The following is an 18,853-nucleotide window of genomic DNA, read 5'->3' on the forward strand; positions in this document are numbered from 1 at the left end:
GCTGAGCAGGACACGGGGACAGTTTTTGTGGGAGGAAGGCTCTGCTAAATGTGTGCTGAGCCAAGCAGAGAAGTAAACAAACACTTCCCCTTGCCAGAGACTTGTGTGGAAACCGCCGGGGTAGCCAGGCTCTGTTCCGTGACGTGCAGCCTTCCTGATATGAGGCTCGGAGACAGGGTTTCCCCGAAAACACTCCTGTTGGGGTGACATGCAGATCTCACTCCCAGCGAGCCATGGGTTGGCAGTTGGGGGTGCCCAGCTCTCCCTCAGGGGGGCTGAGGGCACTGCTCTTCATCCCACCTTTGGAGAGATCCCCAGAGGCATCAGGAGGGCAAAGCCGGTGGCTGGTTTCCTCCTGATGTCCAGTCTTCTTCAATCACAGAATAGTCTCTCCCCTGACACTCCGGGGTCAATACAACAGATGTGGCAGCAGCCTGGTGACATTCTATAGTTAGCAAAACAAATAAAACAATGTCTTTTAATTATACGAAAGCAGAGCACTACGGAAGAGCACTTAATTTTCGTATGGTAACGCATTTTAACGCTTCAAAGCTTGGAGGTTTATTCGTCAGCGCTATGTAACATTATGATTATTTTGAGACTAAATGCTGCTAATGCAAAATGACCCTGCTCCACTGCCACTAATACACCTGGACCTGTTTATAGCAACGTGAAAATTGTTTCTTTGATTCAAACAATAGAGTGGCATTTTTGTATGCAGTTTGGATTGTCATCCACCCTGAAGAAGACCCAGGGCCCTCCCTAAATGATTAAATTTCAATGTCTTGAGCTCAGCCTGGGTGTCCTGGCTGAAAATGCTGATGGTTGCACAAGGCAGCGAGGGTGCTGTGGTTTTCTTGCATAAAAAGGAGCAGGGGCACAAGCCCAGCAGCGTTTTGGGCTAAATAAGTGTTTTGGGACTGGGTGGCCCAGTGGCTGACACACGGGAAATGTCCCGGTCTGGGATTTCCACTGCTAGAGGGCAGGTTTGCATCCAGGAGCAATTTTTAGAAAATCCTGCACTGTGCAATGTGAGCTTTCATATCCTTCCATTTAACTTTTACTGCTGTGCATAGCATAACCTAAGTGAGATTTCAATCCAAAAAAGCAGCTGCCGTGTGACCTGTCAATGTACATCAATGCCTGAAGACAACAGGATCAGGGTCTCTTTCCTGGCTCATGTAAGCAGCAGAGCTCTTTCCAGCCTGCTACAGAAAAAACAATTCACTCTGGATGCAGGCTGCAGGGCTGAACTTACAGTCCCTGCACCTTCTTAGCAGGAGAAATAACCCACCCAAATATTTGGGGGGGGCTTATTAATTGTCCCTTGAGTAAAGAAGCCAGGACAGCTTTACTCACCCACCAGTGGCAGCTCACTCGGCATCGCGGGCAGACACCCCATGGCCAGGGCTGCACCCCAGCAGATGGCCGTGCGTTCACAAAGCACACAGGTACACCAACACCTAAGTGCTTCCACTGATCCCAGCCCAACCAGGACGTTCATGCAGCACGGAGATCTCTTGCTACATCTGGAAACCATGGGCTGTACCCGCGCTGCCACGAGCCGGGCAAGTGGCTCCCAACAGCACCGTATGTCCTTGCACCACCGAGCTCTTTGTCCCCCTCCCACGGGACAAACAAACCAGAGCAAAGCTCAGTGCTTCAAGTATATCTAAAAAAAGCTGTCCTCTGCTGGGTTAGCCCTTTGTACAGCTTGTGTACCTGAGGGCAAGGCTTCCTCAGGCAGGAGAGGAGCCCCAGAGGCAGCAGCAGAAGTGGCAGAAGCCCAGGTGGCAGCGGGTGACAGCGATGCTGTGCCGTGCTCCAGCCGGGACAGTCCCTGAGCTGCGGAAGGTCATGCCCAGGAGAAAGGGACATTACATTGGGCTGAGGGACAGCCACAAAGCATCTCCAGGTCTCGGGTGGATGGCTTGGGCTCGGGGTTGTGGTGTTCCCAGGCTCATCCCTGCTCCTGACTGGCAAGTAGCACCACATGGTTTCATCTCAACTGGCCTGGGATCAAGCCTTCTCCAGGTGGTCAATGCCGTGGAGAGCATTTCTGAGCAAAGCTTTTGGGGCTGAAGTAGTGAAAACATGGCAGTTTGCAATGGCTGAGGCAGGCAGGGAGGGTGCCCGGGTCCCTGGCCAGTGCTCAGTCTGTTCCTCTGCCTGCAGAACACCCAGCCCAGGGGCAGCATCTCCAGCCGCACTCTGGGTCAGGACGGCAGCTACAAGCACAGGGTGCCATTTTATATTTTTTTAATAAACAAAATCTGGCACAAATACAGGGCACACCACCAACTTCTATATATCATCAATGACTGCAGAAATCCGGACAGGAAACTAGTCAAAACACCCAGTAAAACCAGCGTCTACAGTAAGAAATGTCATGTGGCCAGAGTACCAGGTGTCTGTGCTGGTGTTGGGTCTTTTCAGGGCACCTGAAGACACCTGTGTTTGCCTGATAAGGTTTCCAGCAGGGGTAATAAGGAAACTTTAATTACACAGTGTTGACAAAAGTCACAAACCTCTAAACGCTCAGGCAGCTGGTATGTTTTTCCACTCTTCCCCTCAAAGGCAGAGGGATTTATTTTTCAAAACAAATTGTGCTTGTGAAAGATGTTGTTCTGCCTGGCAGCAGCTCGCAGAGCTACGCTGCAGCCCATGGGCTGACTCAGACAACTCAGTGCTCTCCAGATCTACTAATTGTACCTTATGTCACCCAGAGGGGCTTAAAGGGTGTCTGGAGGAATACAAGGTATCTCACATATAGCTATGTTGAAAGAAGAAGTTAATTCAAATTGCAAAGTCAGTACTCAGGCACTTACATTTGCTTATACAAGTCTAATCTTCCAGAACAGATTTGGGGCCAGAAGGGAGGACACAGACAATTCTGGGGTGGGGACACACGTAAAAAGCACAAGCGTTCCCAAGATGCATTAAAAGCTTGGCAGGATTCTGCCCACATGCAAGCCACAGCATCCCATGGGAAGCCCCCAGCAGCGCGTCAGCAGCACCGAGAGCAGCAGGAGGTGGCCTTGGCCACTGTGCACTATCTATCTGCTGCTCCTGGGGACATGTCCATAGTGACTTGGGAGGAGGGAAATTCATCCCAGAACCCTCATTCCTACAGCACCCCAATAACACGCTCCTTCATTACAATCAACCTGTCTTTGAAGGAATGTTGTCAGTACAAACCTTTCCACCGAGAGACAACACAACACAACCACCGTCCATCCAAAAAGCAAGCACGATTACATGCCCCTACCATTTACAGGACTTTACACATTGTTTTATGTCTGTAGTGTTTCTCAGGGAAGCTGTTGAAATGGTGCTGCCCAGATTTAACCCTTTGACTCCCAGGCAATTAGGCATTTAGATGAGGAGACAAGGGTGGGTTCTGGCTGTAACAGATCACTGTGCTATTAAATTCATTGGGCTCTTCAGCAGCCTGCGGGCTTTAAAGAAGAAATGCAACTGGAGTCAGGCACGTTTGTTATCATTAAATACCCATTAGCCAATTTATATTAGACTGAGGCCAATTAACTGAGTCATGCATATTTAATGTTTTATTATGATGTATTTGGATTTGACTGATTGGAATGAGTCATTAAGGTTGACCTTGAGTGACATCTGGTGCCCCTCCTGCAGAGCCCTTTAAACAGGGGATGTTTATCCCCACTCAGGATTCATCCCTATCAGCAAAATGGAATATGGGAATATTCTTTTAGGTTATAAATTATTAATACCTTTCCCTGGCCACCATGAGCTAGAAGAAGAGAACTTTGCAATGACAACAGCAGTGTGCTCAGACGACATTGGGCAGAGTCTGTACAGCCAGTTACTCCAAATGTAAGAATCTAATGCTGTGTCTGCCCTTGGTGCAAAGAAGGGATAGAATTAAATGTTTACTTTTGTTTATCTGTGGCTTGTTTATATTAGCCCTGCAGTACCTGGTTTCCCTGTGCTCTAGAATAAGTGCAACCCATTTCTCCTTTGCTTCAGTCCCCATACCAAAGTCACCATATTTGGACTCAAATGCTTGTTTGCCATCTCTGCCAGAAAAAGGCATCCAAGCCCTTCTGTGCTTGCCCTGCCTTTAGTTCTCTATTAGGAAGGGGGCACACAGCTCCCATCCCAGCTGGCTGGGATAATTAGGGGATGGGTGTAGGATGCTCATGATATTTCAGATACTAAATGCAGCCCAGGCTCCAACAATCTCACTTTGCCCTTTGTCACTGTTCCTCCTGCAGGCACATGGCACCAGGACCTCAGCTCCAGCCCAAGCCTTGCTGGTACCCCATGGTAAAGCCACCCACTCAGTGGATCCCCAGGGACAGGGAGCTGGGGGACGAGCGAGCACCAAGGGGCTGTGACCCCTCCAAGCACGAGGAGCTGTCACCCACAGCTGTGCACATGACTTTTTTGGTAGTGGTGCTACCACCCTCTACTCTGCTACCACCTGCAGGTTTGGCCAGACCCACAAAAGCCTACAGCTGCCCCAGAGTTTGGGGTGAAACTTTCCTGGCTTGGCTCCTCCTGCTGAACCAGTGTAAGATAAAGTTCCCAAACTTTGACACTTCCCCTGGTTCAGCTGTGAAACCTCCAGCTCTAACACAGGCACTCCCCACTGAAGGAAAGTGGCAACACAAATGCTTCCCAGGCAGAGCTGGCTTATTAACATGATTCAAAACCAATTTTGTTCGGCTCAAATGTACTTTACCACAAATGCCAGATTTCTTGGAATGATGACATCTGAATCCAGTGAGGAAAAATCAAGTGGAACCAGGTGTGGTCAGGGCAGGGGACACTTCCAGCACAGCACGGGGAACATTTGCCATACCCCTCAAGGGTCTCCAGCGAGGACGGCTGCACCCCCAGCCGATTCCTGCCATGGGGCAGCCCTAGGCTGGCAGGGCTCTCCCCCAACACAGATGGGGTGCCAAACCCACAGCCCGAGCTGGACATGTCCCCTGCTGCCCGCCTCCGGCAGTGTTAAGGTTTTCCTATAGGGGGAAGAAAAAAGAAACGAAAAGAAAAAAGGCTATCTTAAGGCGTTGAATGCTCAAAACGAAATAAATCTGGACATTACAGCAGGAGAGCCAGCCTGCCCTGCTGCGGGCAGCTCCTACCACCACACTCGCTGCCTTTACCCAGGGGCAGCTCCCCCCAGCGAGGCGGTGCTTCCCACACAGCATCTGCCCAAACTTTGTGACTCTTCTCCATAGTGCAGTATATTTCAGAGCTGAACAATCAACCAAAACCCCAAGTTACAGAAACCTTCTGCAGCCACTCCTGTAAACCAGTTATATTTTTTTTCCATTGTGCCAGCGAGCTGTTTGGGACAACACCTTTAGCCACCCAGCTCAACAGTACCACACTGCTGGGCGAGAGACCTGGCCTTTATGAATCAGTGTGTGCAAACAAGCAGCACGCGTACAGAGCAGATAAACCCCAAACCAACCCACTCCCACTTGTGTAACTTTTCCCCGCAATTCTGCTTTTATGACAGCAGCATCTGAGCAAGCCTGCAGTGTAATGGCTGTATGCAGGGTGCAATTTGCATAAAATACCTCCATAATACACATCTTGTAGACAATTGCTCCCCGTAGCACTTTGCCATCTGTTATTTGGACTTTCACTAATTATACGCAGGGCCTGAAAATGAGGAAAGACATGAAATTGCTTCCATTATTCAAATAATTATTTTTTTCCTGGGAGGAATAGATCTTCATTAATAATATATGTTTCAAGAAGTCCAACGCACAGATTTCTTTTGCTCTCTCAAAGATATAAAACACTTTTTTTTAACCTCCACCTCCAAGGAAGAGGAGAAAGGAGCCTTTGCTACTCTCAGCTCTGCATACAGACTTCACCCTGGAGCCTTCCTCCTCCTCCTCCCAGAAGACCAGCTCAGCCCTACAGCCAGTCAGGGGGGAGACGGAGGAGACCCACCTGGGGCTCTGTCATCCCAAGCCCTCTGGATTGATGTGTTCTGGGGCTCCTTCTGCGTGCAGAGACCTTTGGAGTTTCTCTATAGTCCAACATGTATTTTATATATTTTTTTTTTTTTATACAAATCAATACACATAAAATATGTACTGTGCTCTTATAAATGCATTTCTTTCATAAAATACAAATGGCAGCCAAGTGTAATTGAGGCTTGGTGAATAAGCCCAGTACAGAAGACAAGTCAAATGCAAAATCATGATACACATCAGTGAAAATGTCTGAATATCACCATGATTGTTTTAAAATAGGAGAAATAAACACAGTTCAGATAGTAAAAATACAGTTCCCCCCCTCCCCTTCCCTTCATTGTGATCTACTTTAAGAATAGCAAATATTAACCCTATTAATATCTGGGATATAAAAAGGTATTCTGGCTTTTCTCTGAAGATAAAACAAATAAATAGCTAATATTTAAGCCTCCATAAGCTGATTTAATATTTCCCACATGGCTGATAAATAATACTGGCTTCTCATTTACCTGCTTTTAAATGTTACATTAATTCAGGCAACTGCTGTTGCACTGAAGGATAAAAGGGGGATGAATAAATGGAGCGTTTATATTTCCACGCTGCAGTAAAGCTTCAAAGAACTGGCTATAGAGTAATAAAGATGTAAACCTCCAAAAAACACCCCTGCCTTTGCCACTGCTGGTGTTTGGCTACTCAAGCCAGCAGGTACAGGTGAGTTCATGGGGCAGGGCTGAGCACCACTGTCTGCAGAAACAATAGCCCAGCACAGTTGTGCACTCTTCACAGGTAATTAATAACTAATTCCAGCTCAGCGTGTTCACTATTAGTGGATTTGTATAAACCACACCCAACAGCTGAAGCTGAAAGGTCTAACAGAACTTTTTTGATTTTGTTGGGGTTTTCTTTTAGCTTTGCCAGTGGTGGGACCCCATCCAGATGCCAGGCCAGGGTGCTGCTGGGAGAGCCAAGCGATGGCTGGGACCCCTGCACCCCTCCCCTGACACCCAGACCCTGCCTGCCCCCCTACCCTGGGGACAGGAAGGTCTCTCCTCCTTGCATAGCACCAAGGGGCCAAGGGCCAGGGCAGGGTGGTCCCTGCAGGGCTTAAGGGGGACACTGAAGCTGCAGCAGAGGCAGGGAAGGAGGGCAGGTCACAAACCTCACCTAACACAAAACAACGTACAGCAAGGCACAAATATTTCAATGAAAAAGACATTTAAAAAATGTCTTATAATTATTATAGTTAAAATAGTCTTAATGTAATTTCAGTGGTTTTAGATTTTTGTCACAGTTTAACACCTCTACGAATATTGCAAAGATCCATTTTGCTTCTAAACACAGTTTTCTAAACCTGGAATACTTAAGCAAAGCTCTCTCAGTCACATGATCTACCATCTGTAATTACATTGTATTCCAGGACGTTTATCAAGAAGGAATACCTGAATTAAAAGGTCTCTCTGCAGTTTTTGTTGTTGCCAACAGTTGAGTGTCCTATACTGGTGTCAGATAAGCAATACCAGGAGACAGCTCTAGGTTCTCCTTGCAGGTTTGAGATGTGCTGTCCTCTGGTAGGAGTGTTCAGTCTGGGGCTCCAGGCCAACCTCAGTGTGAAGAAACAAAATAGCACAGCTTTATGGGTTAAACCTTAACAGGAGCCTTTGGAACCACTTGTGTGAAGTGTTGTCATGGTTTAACTCCAACCACCAACTAGGACCATGCCTCCCACTCCAGTAGGGTAGGGAGAAGAGGGAGAAAAAGGAGGAAAAAAAAACCTTGTGGGTTGAGATAAAGACAGTTTAATAGAACAGAAGAAATAATAACAATAACAATGGTATAAGAATAGATAAAACAAAGAGATGCAATACAATTAATCTTCTCCCCACCCAATGATCAGTTGCCCAGCCTGCCCCCAACAGTGATCACAGATCCCCACTCCCTGGCCAACCCCCATTTATACACTGAGCATGACATCTATGGTATGGAATATTCCTTTGGCCAGTTTGTCCTGGTTATGCTCCCTTCCAGCTTCTATGGGAAGCTGAAAAAGTCCTTGAATTAATATAAGCATTACTCAGCAACAACTGAAACAATATGTGTTATCAATGTTATTCTCATACTAAATGCAAAACATAGCAGCTACTAGGAGGAAAATTAATTCTATCCCAGCTGAAAACAGGTTAATGAAAATAATGAATACACTAAGCAGCACCAATGTAATAGAGCCTTAAACTGAGTTTGCTAACAGGGAACAACTTAATCAACAGTTTCAAAAATACTGGAAGACCAAAACTATTTGCCAAGTTGTGTTTTGTTTACTATCAAACACCAAATTTCATTTCCATCTCTATTGGGAGAGTGAACAAAGCCTTCCCTTGGGGTGGTTTTTACTGTTTACTGCTCTGGATAAAGATGTTGCTTACTGTGGCTTTAGCCTCTCCTGCTGGAGACGCTGATGTTGCAATTTTCACGGTCTCATTTTGTGCCTCACAATAATAACAATTTTCTTTCTAAAAATTCATATGTAAAATAGGCCAAACAATTTTAAGGATCATTATAACACTTATTTGGTAAGTGGAACATAAAACATAAAACATACAGCAGTGCTATTGTAAGGCTGGGACCTTCATAGCCTTCCTTTATCTTAAGAATATTCAGTGCCATTTTGTTACGCTATTTCTTTCTAGTACAGCTACTAAAGAAAGCTATTACTGAGAAGAGAGATGCTTTAAAAAAAACCAAACCCAAACAAAACCAAAAAACCTGAACATTTGCACTGTTACAGCCATCCCGTTTGGTTTCCAAGTGTTACCCTTGAGCTGTGCTGGAGAGAAAAAAAAGCACAAGCCCAGCAGCCACATGTGATGGGCAGGGTTTCACAAGCTGCTGTGGACTTCATGAAGTTATGTCCCTGCACCTCCACTCACCCCGTCACCCAGCGGGGCCTCACCAGCGTGTCCCAAAGGATAAGGGAGCACACCAAAGGGGACAGGGAACAAGCTGCCACCAAGCACCTCCTGTGTGCAAATAGTGATCTTGCTCATTTGCACAAGCCTGCTATATGAAGACATTGCAATATGAAGAAACAAGAAGCAACCAGCATGAGACATCAAGTCCCATAGGCCCACAAGCCCAGGCAGTGTGAGGGCAGGGTCAGGCACATCGACTCTTCTGGTTTTGGCCAGGAGAGAAATCCCAGGGCAGCCCTGATGGTTTATGGGGTTCTGAGCTCAGACAACAGCACTGAAAGAACACTTAGATTAGAATCAGACCGCTGTTCCTGCCAGAGAAGATGAGAAACGCTGCAATCCAGACACTGCAGGGCAACACAAGGAAGACGGCAATCACACCCAAAAACTCACATAGCTCCTCTTATGCTCCTCAATAGCACCCAGGGGACACAAGCCAGCCATACTAGACCGACATTTTCAACTCATAGATTCTCATTTAACCACTCAATATATCTGTTCAGCAGCCGGTGCCCTACAGCTAACTCGGCTGGACTCAAGACAAACATCATCGCCCCGTGAAAGGCATCCTTGGCATGATCATGTGTGACAGGAACGCCTGCTGCCCGGAGGCGCTCGGCGTACATGACTCCATCATCCCGTAAGACATCGTGCTCGCAGGTGAGGACGTAGGCGAGGGGCAGCCCACGGAGCTGGGCATCTCTCGCCAGCAGCGGGGCAGCCCTGGTATCCAGAAACCCCGGGTACTTCTGAGCAAGCTCGGAACTTCCGTAGGTGGGACTGGTGTAAACATGATCCTTCTTCAGCTCTTCAGGCAACAAATTGCTCCAGTTTACAAACTGAAATAAGTGGCTGGATTCAACCGGGACGTGCCTGTTGGAGGCCATCGCTTCCCTGAGAGATGAATCGGAAGTGAAATATTCACTCCAGAACTTGACCATAAGCGACTTGGGTAAAATCGGCTTGTGTTCATTTTCTTGGTAAGCTGGCAAATTCAGGTCAAGGGTTTGAAGAGCAGGGTAAAGCAAAGCCTGGGCTTTGAGTTTAGTTTTAACTTCAGAGTCCTTCAACAGCTGTACAAGAAAGAAAGAAATTATTACAAAAAGTCAGTTAAAAAGTGACTTCCGCCTTCAGCATCCACGGCAAATTCCCAACGTTAAGTGAGATTCATTACAACCCAAATAACTTCTTCAGAGAGCAACAACGTTGCACTGACTTTATTTGATAAACCTGAGCAAGAATTTTCATCACACACTGAACTGTGTGTGATGAAATGACATTGGAACATTGAAGTCCACTTTTTTTTTTCCTTGCTATTTAAGTCTATGAGTCAAATTGCTAAAATTCCTTTTTTCAAACAACATATCAAAATGTGCTTAAACATAGAGTTATAAATGCCCTAATATAGGCCATATATAGACAGAGAGCACTTTTGTGGTTATAAAGGTTTGGAGGACATCACGACATCAAAACTGCTTTGATGCCATTAAATGACTCAAGTAAGTTTTCTTGCCTGGAAGCTCCGAGCCCTCACTGACAGTCCTGCAAGCTGCGTGACACCCTGTGTGCACAGACCACGAGGGACATATGGGAGGGACACTTGCTTCGAGCAGAGGCTTTTGTTAGTCTTTTGTAAATGTTTGTGGAATGACAAAAAAATAAATAAAATTGCTTTTTCTTTTTTTTTTTTTTTTACCTGTTGTGCCACAGCTGCAGCCAAGTTGCCACCTGCACTGTCTCCTGCAACACAGATCCGATCTGGGTCTACCCCATATTGGGAGAGGACGCTGCTCTGGAGGAAGAACTTCGTTACTGAATACACATCTTCAAATTGAATGGGAAAATGGTATTTAGGTGCCAACCTGTAACTGTTAGAGGCAAGCAGAAGTGTGTTAGTTCCTGCTATTAATAAAGAGAAAGGATTGCTAACAACTGCCCTAGTTGGTGAATGTTTATTGTTTTCTGAGCCCAGAGAAATGGGAAGTGTCTATCCTGCAGGATCAAATATTTTATTACCCACCCAACTTCATAAAGCAACAGCCAAAATAACCACCGACCACAATTCACACACTGCAACCTTGACAGCTTCTGTGTACAAATACTTAAAGCTAGCAGGAAAGTACATGACCAAAAAACCAGAACAATTGAAATAGATTAATTAATTCTAAATTCATCCCTTCCAGAAGGAAAATCTCTCTTACTTGACTGATACCACGACAGCATTTAACACGTTTGAAGTCCACCTTGTCAGATGATCATAGGGTTTCATGCCTGAAATGAAACGAGTCACTTAGAATATACTCCAGTACATTTCAGAATGGACACACATACCTCAGCATGTTCCTCTTTACAGAAGCTTTCAGGTGATTTCCAAAACCTCCACCTGGTTTTAACCGGGGAAATAACTAGTTCCCTGACCCTCTTTATGGCAACTTCCGTAAAACAAAAGGCAGCACTTAACCCATCGAGATCTTCCATGCAGCCCCCCAGTACTGACAGAAGAGCTCACCTGCACTTCCTACACACCATCCTCCCCCATGGAAGTAGATCACTGCCCTTCTCAGCCCATCAGACGTCCTTCTGGGCAGGAACAGCCGGACGGCAACGTTGTTGAATTCTGTGTCCGTCACAGTGACGTTTTCATCGGATGTGGGTGCAACGTACTCGGCAGTCGTGAGCAGCATCAGACCTTCCATATAATGCATCAGTCCCAGCTGATCTGCAACCTCAGCCTAAAGCCCGAGACAAGGGAAAGTGATGTTTTAAACACAACCTTAGTTACTCTCAGACATTAAAAGTGCATAAAGCCATTCGATACTCCGTACAAGCCTGTAAGATCACTAAGCCAAGTGGTGTTGGCTTGGAGGAGTCACTGTCTCACACTATCACAGTGTCCAGCCTGAGCTACTCAATTCCTTCACCTTCAAGCGAGCTTGGTGGCTGGCAGGCAGTCCAGGGGACACCACTTGACATTGCTAAGACAAGAGAAAGCACAGGCACAGAGGGTAACAAGGATGCTACAGAAGGTGTGGAAGAAAGCAGAATCAGCTGAAAAGGAATAATGTCACAATGCCTGGAAGGAAAATAAAGCCTTCATTTTCCATACTGTGAAAGATAGCGTAAATATCTATTTAAACACAAAATTAGCCGCATTAGAGATTGTCTGTGGGTAGAGTCTGATCTCAGCCATGTGAAATGCTGGCAATATGAGGAACGCCCATCACGTGCAGCCTCCTTAAAGCACAGTACACTGTGGCAGTGGGCTGCTGCAGCTACTAGCAGCTAGATGGTAAAAATAGCATGGACAGCTTTGTGATTTGGGAGCATTATATCATCTAATTCCTAGCAATATATAAAGGAATAGCTTGCCAGGGGGGAGAGGTGAGTAGTTGGTCTGGTTTTTAGATGAACAAAAGGAATGAAGAACACAACTTCAAACTGGCTTGAAAGCCGTTTGCTATCTGACCTGGTGAAAGTGAACAAGAACTGAGATTTCTGGTTCATTTCAAGCAAAGATGGAAGAAATTTCAAACTAATTTGCACATATATTTCCAGTTTAACGTGCACTGCTTTTGACAATATTCTAGTTGAACACCCAACAAATTAAGAGCTGACACTGTGACAAAAAAAGCACCTGTCTAAGTTTCAGTCCGCTGTATAATTATTTGAGCAGGCACAAACAATTCTATAACTGCACTGATAACTCATCAGAACGTTTGGTTCAGAAGATAACTTAATTAACACCAGGCCTAAGTTATTAATCTACTTGGAACTGTTTAGTAAAACAAACACTCCCATCACTATGGTACAATTTGATCAGAAAGGGCCTTGGGAAATACCTGACATTGACATCAGGGTTGCCAGTTTCGTGCACGCTCAGCATTTCCTATGGGTCATTTCCCCAGCCTTGGTCTCCAGGTTGGTGTCCTGCCTGCACCAATGTGCCAAAGAGAGCTACCACTGGCCACCACTAGCCACACTGGCCACCGCACCAGCTGCCAGCACCAGCTTCTCGGCTCCCTCATACCCACCCCCAGTGATCAGGGACATGACCCGACTTGCCATACAAGTCTCCTAACTGCCTCATCACATAGCAATAGAAATGATTAAGCAGTAAGGCAGAACTTGGTTTTACGTGTTATTTGAAGATGAAAAACAAGTTAAACTCAAAGCAGGTTTGAGTTTAATAAGAAATAAAATAGCCCAGCCTGGTGCAGAACCTGTCGGAAGTTCAGCATTCCAAGATATGCTTTACTCTTCCCAGGAATAATGTAAAACAAACACACAAACCCCCACACACTTTAATTGATCACCTCTTGAAAGCTATAACATCTGGCATTCGGGGTTTGACATTGTAAATCATACAATCTAACCCTGCTTGTTTTTCTTTTTGTAATTTTCTTTCAATTACATTTATATTAACTATTTAGTCATCTTCTACATACAACCTACTTTTTCAGAAGTTAGAAGAAAAGAAAATACAGCCAAGACCTTACTGACAACACTTGATTGGGATTGCCACCCTATTTAAGAGTCACCTCTCTGAAGGCTTGGACCCGGCGATGCTGGGAGCTCTGCCAAAATCTGTGGTTTGGGATGAAGACAAACAGGCAGGAATTGGCACACTGCGCAGAAGGAGAACTCGGGTCCTTGTCATAAGCTCGATGAAGACAAATACATACACATGCCAAAACTGCCTGGTTTTATCCGCAGTGATTACACAGTTTACATAAATATTTCTCAGCTGTTGTATTTCCCCTGAGGATTAGCATCTTGAAAAAATAAATATATAGGCCAAAGTGAGTCCCGCTGTAATTCCACTGAGCCTCTGAAATTCCCCCGCGTTGGGAGGAATTCCCTCAGCTTCAGGACTGAGGCTTTTCAACACTCTCAGAGCTGTTTTTTCCACAAGCAGACATTTCACATTGTGGAAAACCACTGGTCTGCTGCCTGTGGTTTCAAGGCCATTATCATATAAACTTGAAAGGAAATCATACCCTCATCTGAAAAGTCTCATTGTCCCCGATCTGAGATAATGGTATGTTACGGGGTAAGAGGAAAACCAACCACTTTGGGGTTTTGTGTTCCTTGTGCTTTGGAAAGCATTTTCCACAATCACTTTCTCCATCTTGGCAGCAAGGACAAAAAAACCCAAAACTTATTTCTGAGGAAGGGATTTGTGCCTTGGCAAGCAGAGAGCCTGGCACTGATTTTAGCAGCTGATTTATCTGACCAGGGCAATAGTGCAGAGGGAGGCACCCTCACGGTGAAGCTTTCCATCAGCTCAACACAGGTAGTTTGCGATGGGGCTGTAAAGGCCCTTAATCCAGATCTTATTGCTCCTAATGAGCCAGGTCACAGATGGAAGAAGCTTTGGGAGGATTTCACACAACTGCAGCCAGAGGAAAAATCAGTTAGGAGAAAGATGTTGCATTGCGTTTTATACTTTCTTCACATGTTTGATCTTAGACAGTGTGCACATGGTACTTCATGAAAATACATGCAGAATTTTGTGCTTAAGCACCACAGAAACCAACTGGTTTATTCATAGAACCGTTTGAGTTGGAAGGGACCTTAAAGATCATCTGGTTTCAACCCCACTGCCATGCACAGAGACATCTTCAACTAGACCAGGTTGCTCAAAGCCTCATCCAACCTGGCCTTGAACACCTCTAGGGATGGGACAGTCACAATTTCTCTGGTCAACCTGTGCCACTATCTCACCACCCTCACAGTAAAGAATTTCTTCCTAACGTCTAATTCAAATCTCCCCTCTTTCAGTTTAAAACCATTACTCCTCATCCTATCGCTCCACTCCCTGATAACAAGTCCCTCCCCATCTCTCCTGTAGGGACTGGAAAGGCCTATAAGGTCTCCCCAGAGCTTCTCTTCTCCAGGCTGAACAATCCCAACTCTCTCAGCCTGTTATCACAGCAGAGGTGCTCCAACCCTCTGTTCTGCTTCATGGCCTCCCCTTTTCCTCAAGGCTGTTCTCAATCCATTCTCTACCCAGCCTGTATTTATGCTTGGGACTATTAGAGGCTGTTCCCTAGCTAAACAGCAAAAGGAGACATTCCCAGTCTCACTTTTGCAATAAGATGGGTGCAGAGGGACTCCAGCACAGCACAGGCCATGCACACCAGTGAAACCAGGCATGGTTGCAACTCCCTCCTGGCTAACCCAGGGCAGGACCTAACCCTGAGCCTCCCATCAGCCTCTGGAGCCCCTCAGCACTCACCACCCTGCCCAGCAGAGACTTGGAGAACAGCCTGGGATTGGCACAGATTGTATTCAAACCATTAACTCATCCAGGCCAGGAAACATGAAACTGGAGAAAATCTTGCACAATTTGGCTCAGAAGCTAGAGAGCTCCCCAGGACCTATTAAAGCAAAGAAGACAAAGAAGGATAGAGATTTTCCATTTCATGGTATGTCCTTTTGGGAGCTCGGAGAGGACTCTCTTGCTCTGCTTCATGGTCTCTCCTTTTCCTCAGGGCTGTTCTCAATCCATTCTCTACTGCTTCATGGCCTCCCCTTTTCCTCAAGGCTGTTCTCAATCCATTCTCTACCCAGCCTGTATTTATGCTTGGGACTATTAGAGGCTGTTCCCTAGCTAAACAGCAAAAGGAGACATTCCCAGTCTCACTTTTGCAATGAGATGGGTGCAGAGGGACTCCAGCACAGCACAGGCCATGCACACCAGTGAAACCAGGCATGGTTGCAACTCCCTCCTGGCTAACCCAGGGCAGGACCTAACCCTGAGCCTCCCATCAGCCTCTGGAGCCCCTCAGCACTCACCACCCTGCCCAGCAGAGACTTGGAGAACAGCCTGGGATTGGCACAGATTGTATTCAAACCATTAACTCATCCAGGCCAGGAAACATGAAACTGGAGAAAATCTTGCACAATTTGGCTCAGAAGCTAGAGAGCTCCCCAGGACCTATTAAAGCAAAGAAGACAAAGAAGGATAGAGATTTTCCATTTCATGGTATGTCCTTTTGGGAGCTCGGAGAGGACTCTCTTGCTCAGGAGCATCTGGTGGTGGCAGTATTATTTCTTTTTTCAAGCCAACATCAGGGAGTCAGAAAAACTGAAATAGGGTCCCCAGCGCAAACTTAGACCTACTATTAAACGATTATAAGTTGTTACCCTATAATCGGATGACAGTTCAGAATGTATTTAGGACATTTTAGAGCCATCTCAAATCTAATTTGCACCAGTGCAGCTGCAGGGAGGACATCTTCATCAGAGTCTCTTGGGATTACGGTTCTGCATGAGATTGGAGTGCAGTTATAAAACACACTTGCCCTGGACCACCGCTGCTGGTAACAGACTTAGGCTTAGCAGGCAGCCAATGCAATGGCCATGAAAGACACCAACTCCACATTAAAGCAAAAGCACAATTCTCCAGCGCTGAAATAAAATGCTTTTACTTGCTGAGTACTGCTGTGCTGAAGGCTACAGGTCTGAGTGAGTGGAACATGAGGTGTTCCTGGGGAAATGAGTCACCTCTGCACATATCCTCCTTGCAGGCTACCTCCAAAAGCAGATTCAAGAGGGGAAGAAGCTAGGCAGCACATCAAAACTGCAGACTATGGTTTCTTTCTCACCATTTTTTCATCTCCTACCACTCAGACCTCAAACCACAAGATCAAAACAGACAAGGAAGCAGCGAAGGGTCCATGAGTAAATGCACACACAAAATTTTCCCCCTCCTCCCTCTGCTGGCTGTACAGACTTCACAAGAGCTCTCCACTGCAAACACAAGCTGTCTGACACAGGGATGGCTCTGGAGATTGACAGTGGCTGTTGGATACTGTCCAGAAGCGTGATGTTTAGGAGACATCCCAAGGAAACCTGCACCTTTGCCTCCACCAGAAAAATCATAAAAGTGGCTCCCACAGACTTCTGAAAATCACACCCACCACAATTTAACTGAAACAACAGGAAAGGCAAAATCCCAAACTAATGTACTTTGGAGCAAACAAGCTCTGTGCCATTTGTGTTTGTGCCTGCAGCTTACAAGCCTTTCAATAGCATCCCTCAAGCAAAACTAGAAACCTCTCTCTCCTGGCTCCCTAGACTCTCCTTTCAATATATTTTATGGTGGAGAAAAAAAGCACTCTCAAAATGTTTGTAGCCACCAGAAAGACGCCTGCACCACTCAGCCCTTCCTCCTCCCCCCAGACTTTTATCTTTGACCTTGTTTTTAGATTTTGGTTACACTGCTGCAGCCACCATTGCATATTAAGTACAGGCTGGATTCAAAACAGCTCCCAGCTTAACGAACTTAAGAGGTGGGAACTACAGCACCGTTATTTAGGCATGGTGTGCAGCCTCACAGATTATTTACATATGTTTGAAATGGCTGTATAACATGACTGAAATGAAGCAGAAGCCGGGGATGTAGTATATATAAAAATAGCATGGAAAGACATAAGGACTGTGTTGTCAGTAAATATTGCCATATAACTACAGACAGGGTATAATATCACTGCCTTTCCCGTCTGTGACATATGGTTCTGTGCTGCTTAGCTAGATACCATTTTTTGGTAGGCAAGATTACAGTGGTATTAAAAAAAAGTTATATATATATATGTAGTTTAATTTCTACATGCTCTAGTGTTATCACCCCTCTAATTAGCTTTGCATAGTTTTTAGGCCTATTATGTCAGTAGATGTCTATGAAACCGCAAAAATCAGTAGTATTTAAGAAGTGCTCTAGTCTTCCCTTCTCTGACACCCAGTACAATACTTCCAAGGCAGCTTGATATACAGGTTCTGAGAAACAGGAAAAATTCAAGGAGCAGTGCTTCAGCTGCAAAGGATCACAAAGCAAAATAAATTTGTTTGCATTTATCTATCCATATTCACATTCCAGATCGCATTTCCAGTGACTCTGAGTGTCCTTTTTGTCAAGACTGCACAATTAAATCTTTTCTATGTTTCTTTACAGTAAGTTTAATGCTTAATTTCAGGTGCTACTGTCCTTCACTTAGTACATCACCATATATATATCTATATATGTACGACACAAGTATATTCCCATATCTCTATTAGTTATGGAGGCACTGAGAACACCCTCTGCTCCATGGTGCTCTCCCCCAGGCCAGCCCCGCACCAAGCCCAGCACCAAACTCACCAGATGCCCCATGGCTCTGAAGCTAGCCGTGATTAGCATCACTTTCCAGGGCTCCTCAATGTCTTCAGGGATTGGAGTGTAGATGTAGTAAGCAATGAGGGCAGAGACAAGGAAGAGGCACAGCAGCTTGGCTCCCATCTCTACGGGCACAGCTCTTCCCAGACTGACTGGATTAAGCACTCTCACTGACTCTTAACAGCTACGAGCCAGCACACGCGTAGGGCAAAGTTAATCCCATGTTTAGTTTGGGTCCCGGCCAGAAGGTGATTTCTCATCAGATCACCCGGGCAGAGGTTACTCTGCTGTGCAGCTCCCCAGAAAACGTGTTTCTTCAGCAAGAGGTTCAGCCACTCCGAGCTAACCGAGCCAGCACTTCAACCCCAGATTAACCACCGAGGCTCCTCCACCCCCATCACCCGCTTTTCCTGCATTTGGCAACAGCAGCTGGTAGGAGGGCTCAGGAGGAAAGAGGCAGTTGAAAATAAGGACCAGAATGTGGCCTGTGAACAGAGGGCTGTTGCAAAGTGACACTCAAATGCCAAAGGATATATTGAATATTCAGGAGCTATTAGCTGCTGCTTCATCACGCAGCAGTTCCAACACAGCCCAGCTTACAGAGATACCCAGCTGGATCACACAGCAGCATGTAACCCACCGTCATGTCTCAGGCAATAACAAGCACCTCCTACTTTGGCAACGTGCACCCTTCATCTTGTATTAACACACCAAAGCAGTTGTGCAATAATAGGTTTGGCAGAAAAAAT

At 45.9% G+C, this 18,853-nt stretch overlaps 1 protein-coding gene across 1 annotated transcript; it reads right to left on the reverse strand.

Moving 5' to 3' along the window:
* Positions 1 to 7,435: 7,435 nt before the first annotated feature.
* On the reverse strand, positions 7,436 to 18,621 carry AADAC (arylacetamide deacetylase). The gene is made up of 5 exons (XM_014945750.1): positions 18,090 to 18,621; positions 11,457 to 11,679; positions 11,149 to 11,218; positions 10,644 to 10,815; positions 7,436 to 10,020 (listed from the first exon to the last, which is right to left on the reverse strand). The coding sequence occupies exons 1-5, from the start codon at positions 18,225 to 18,227 to the stop codon at positions 9,412 to 9,414; spliced, it is 1,212 nt and encodes a 403-aa protein (XP_014801236.1). The 5' UTR covers positions 18,228 to 18,621; the 3' UTR covers positions 7,436 to 9,411.
* Positions 18,622 to 18,853: the final 232 nt, after the last annotated feature.

The sequence above is a fragment of the Calidris pugnax genome, unplaced genomic scaffold (assembly GCF_001431845.1).
Source record: "Calidris pugnax isolate Ruff unplaced genomic scaffold, ASM143184v1 scaffold111, whole genome shotgun sequence".
Lineage (NCBI taxonomy): Eukaryota > Metazoa > Chordata > Aves > Charadriiformes > Scolopacidae > Calidris > Calidris pugnax.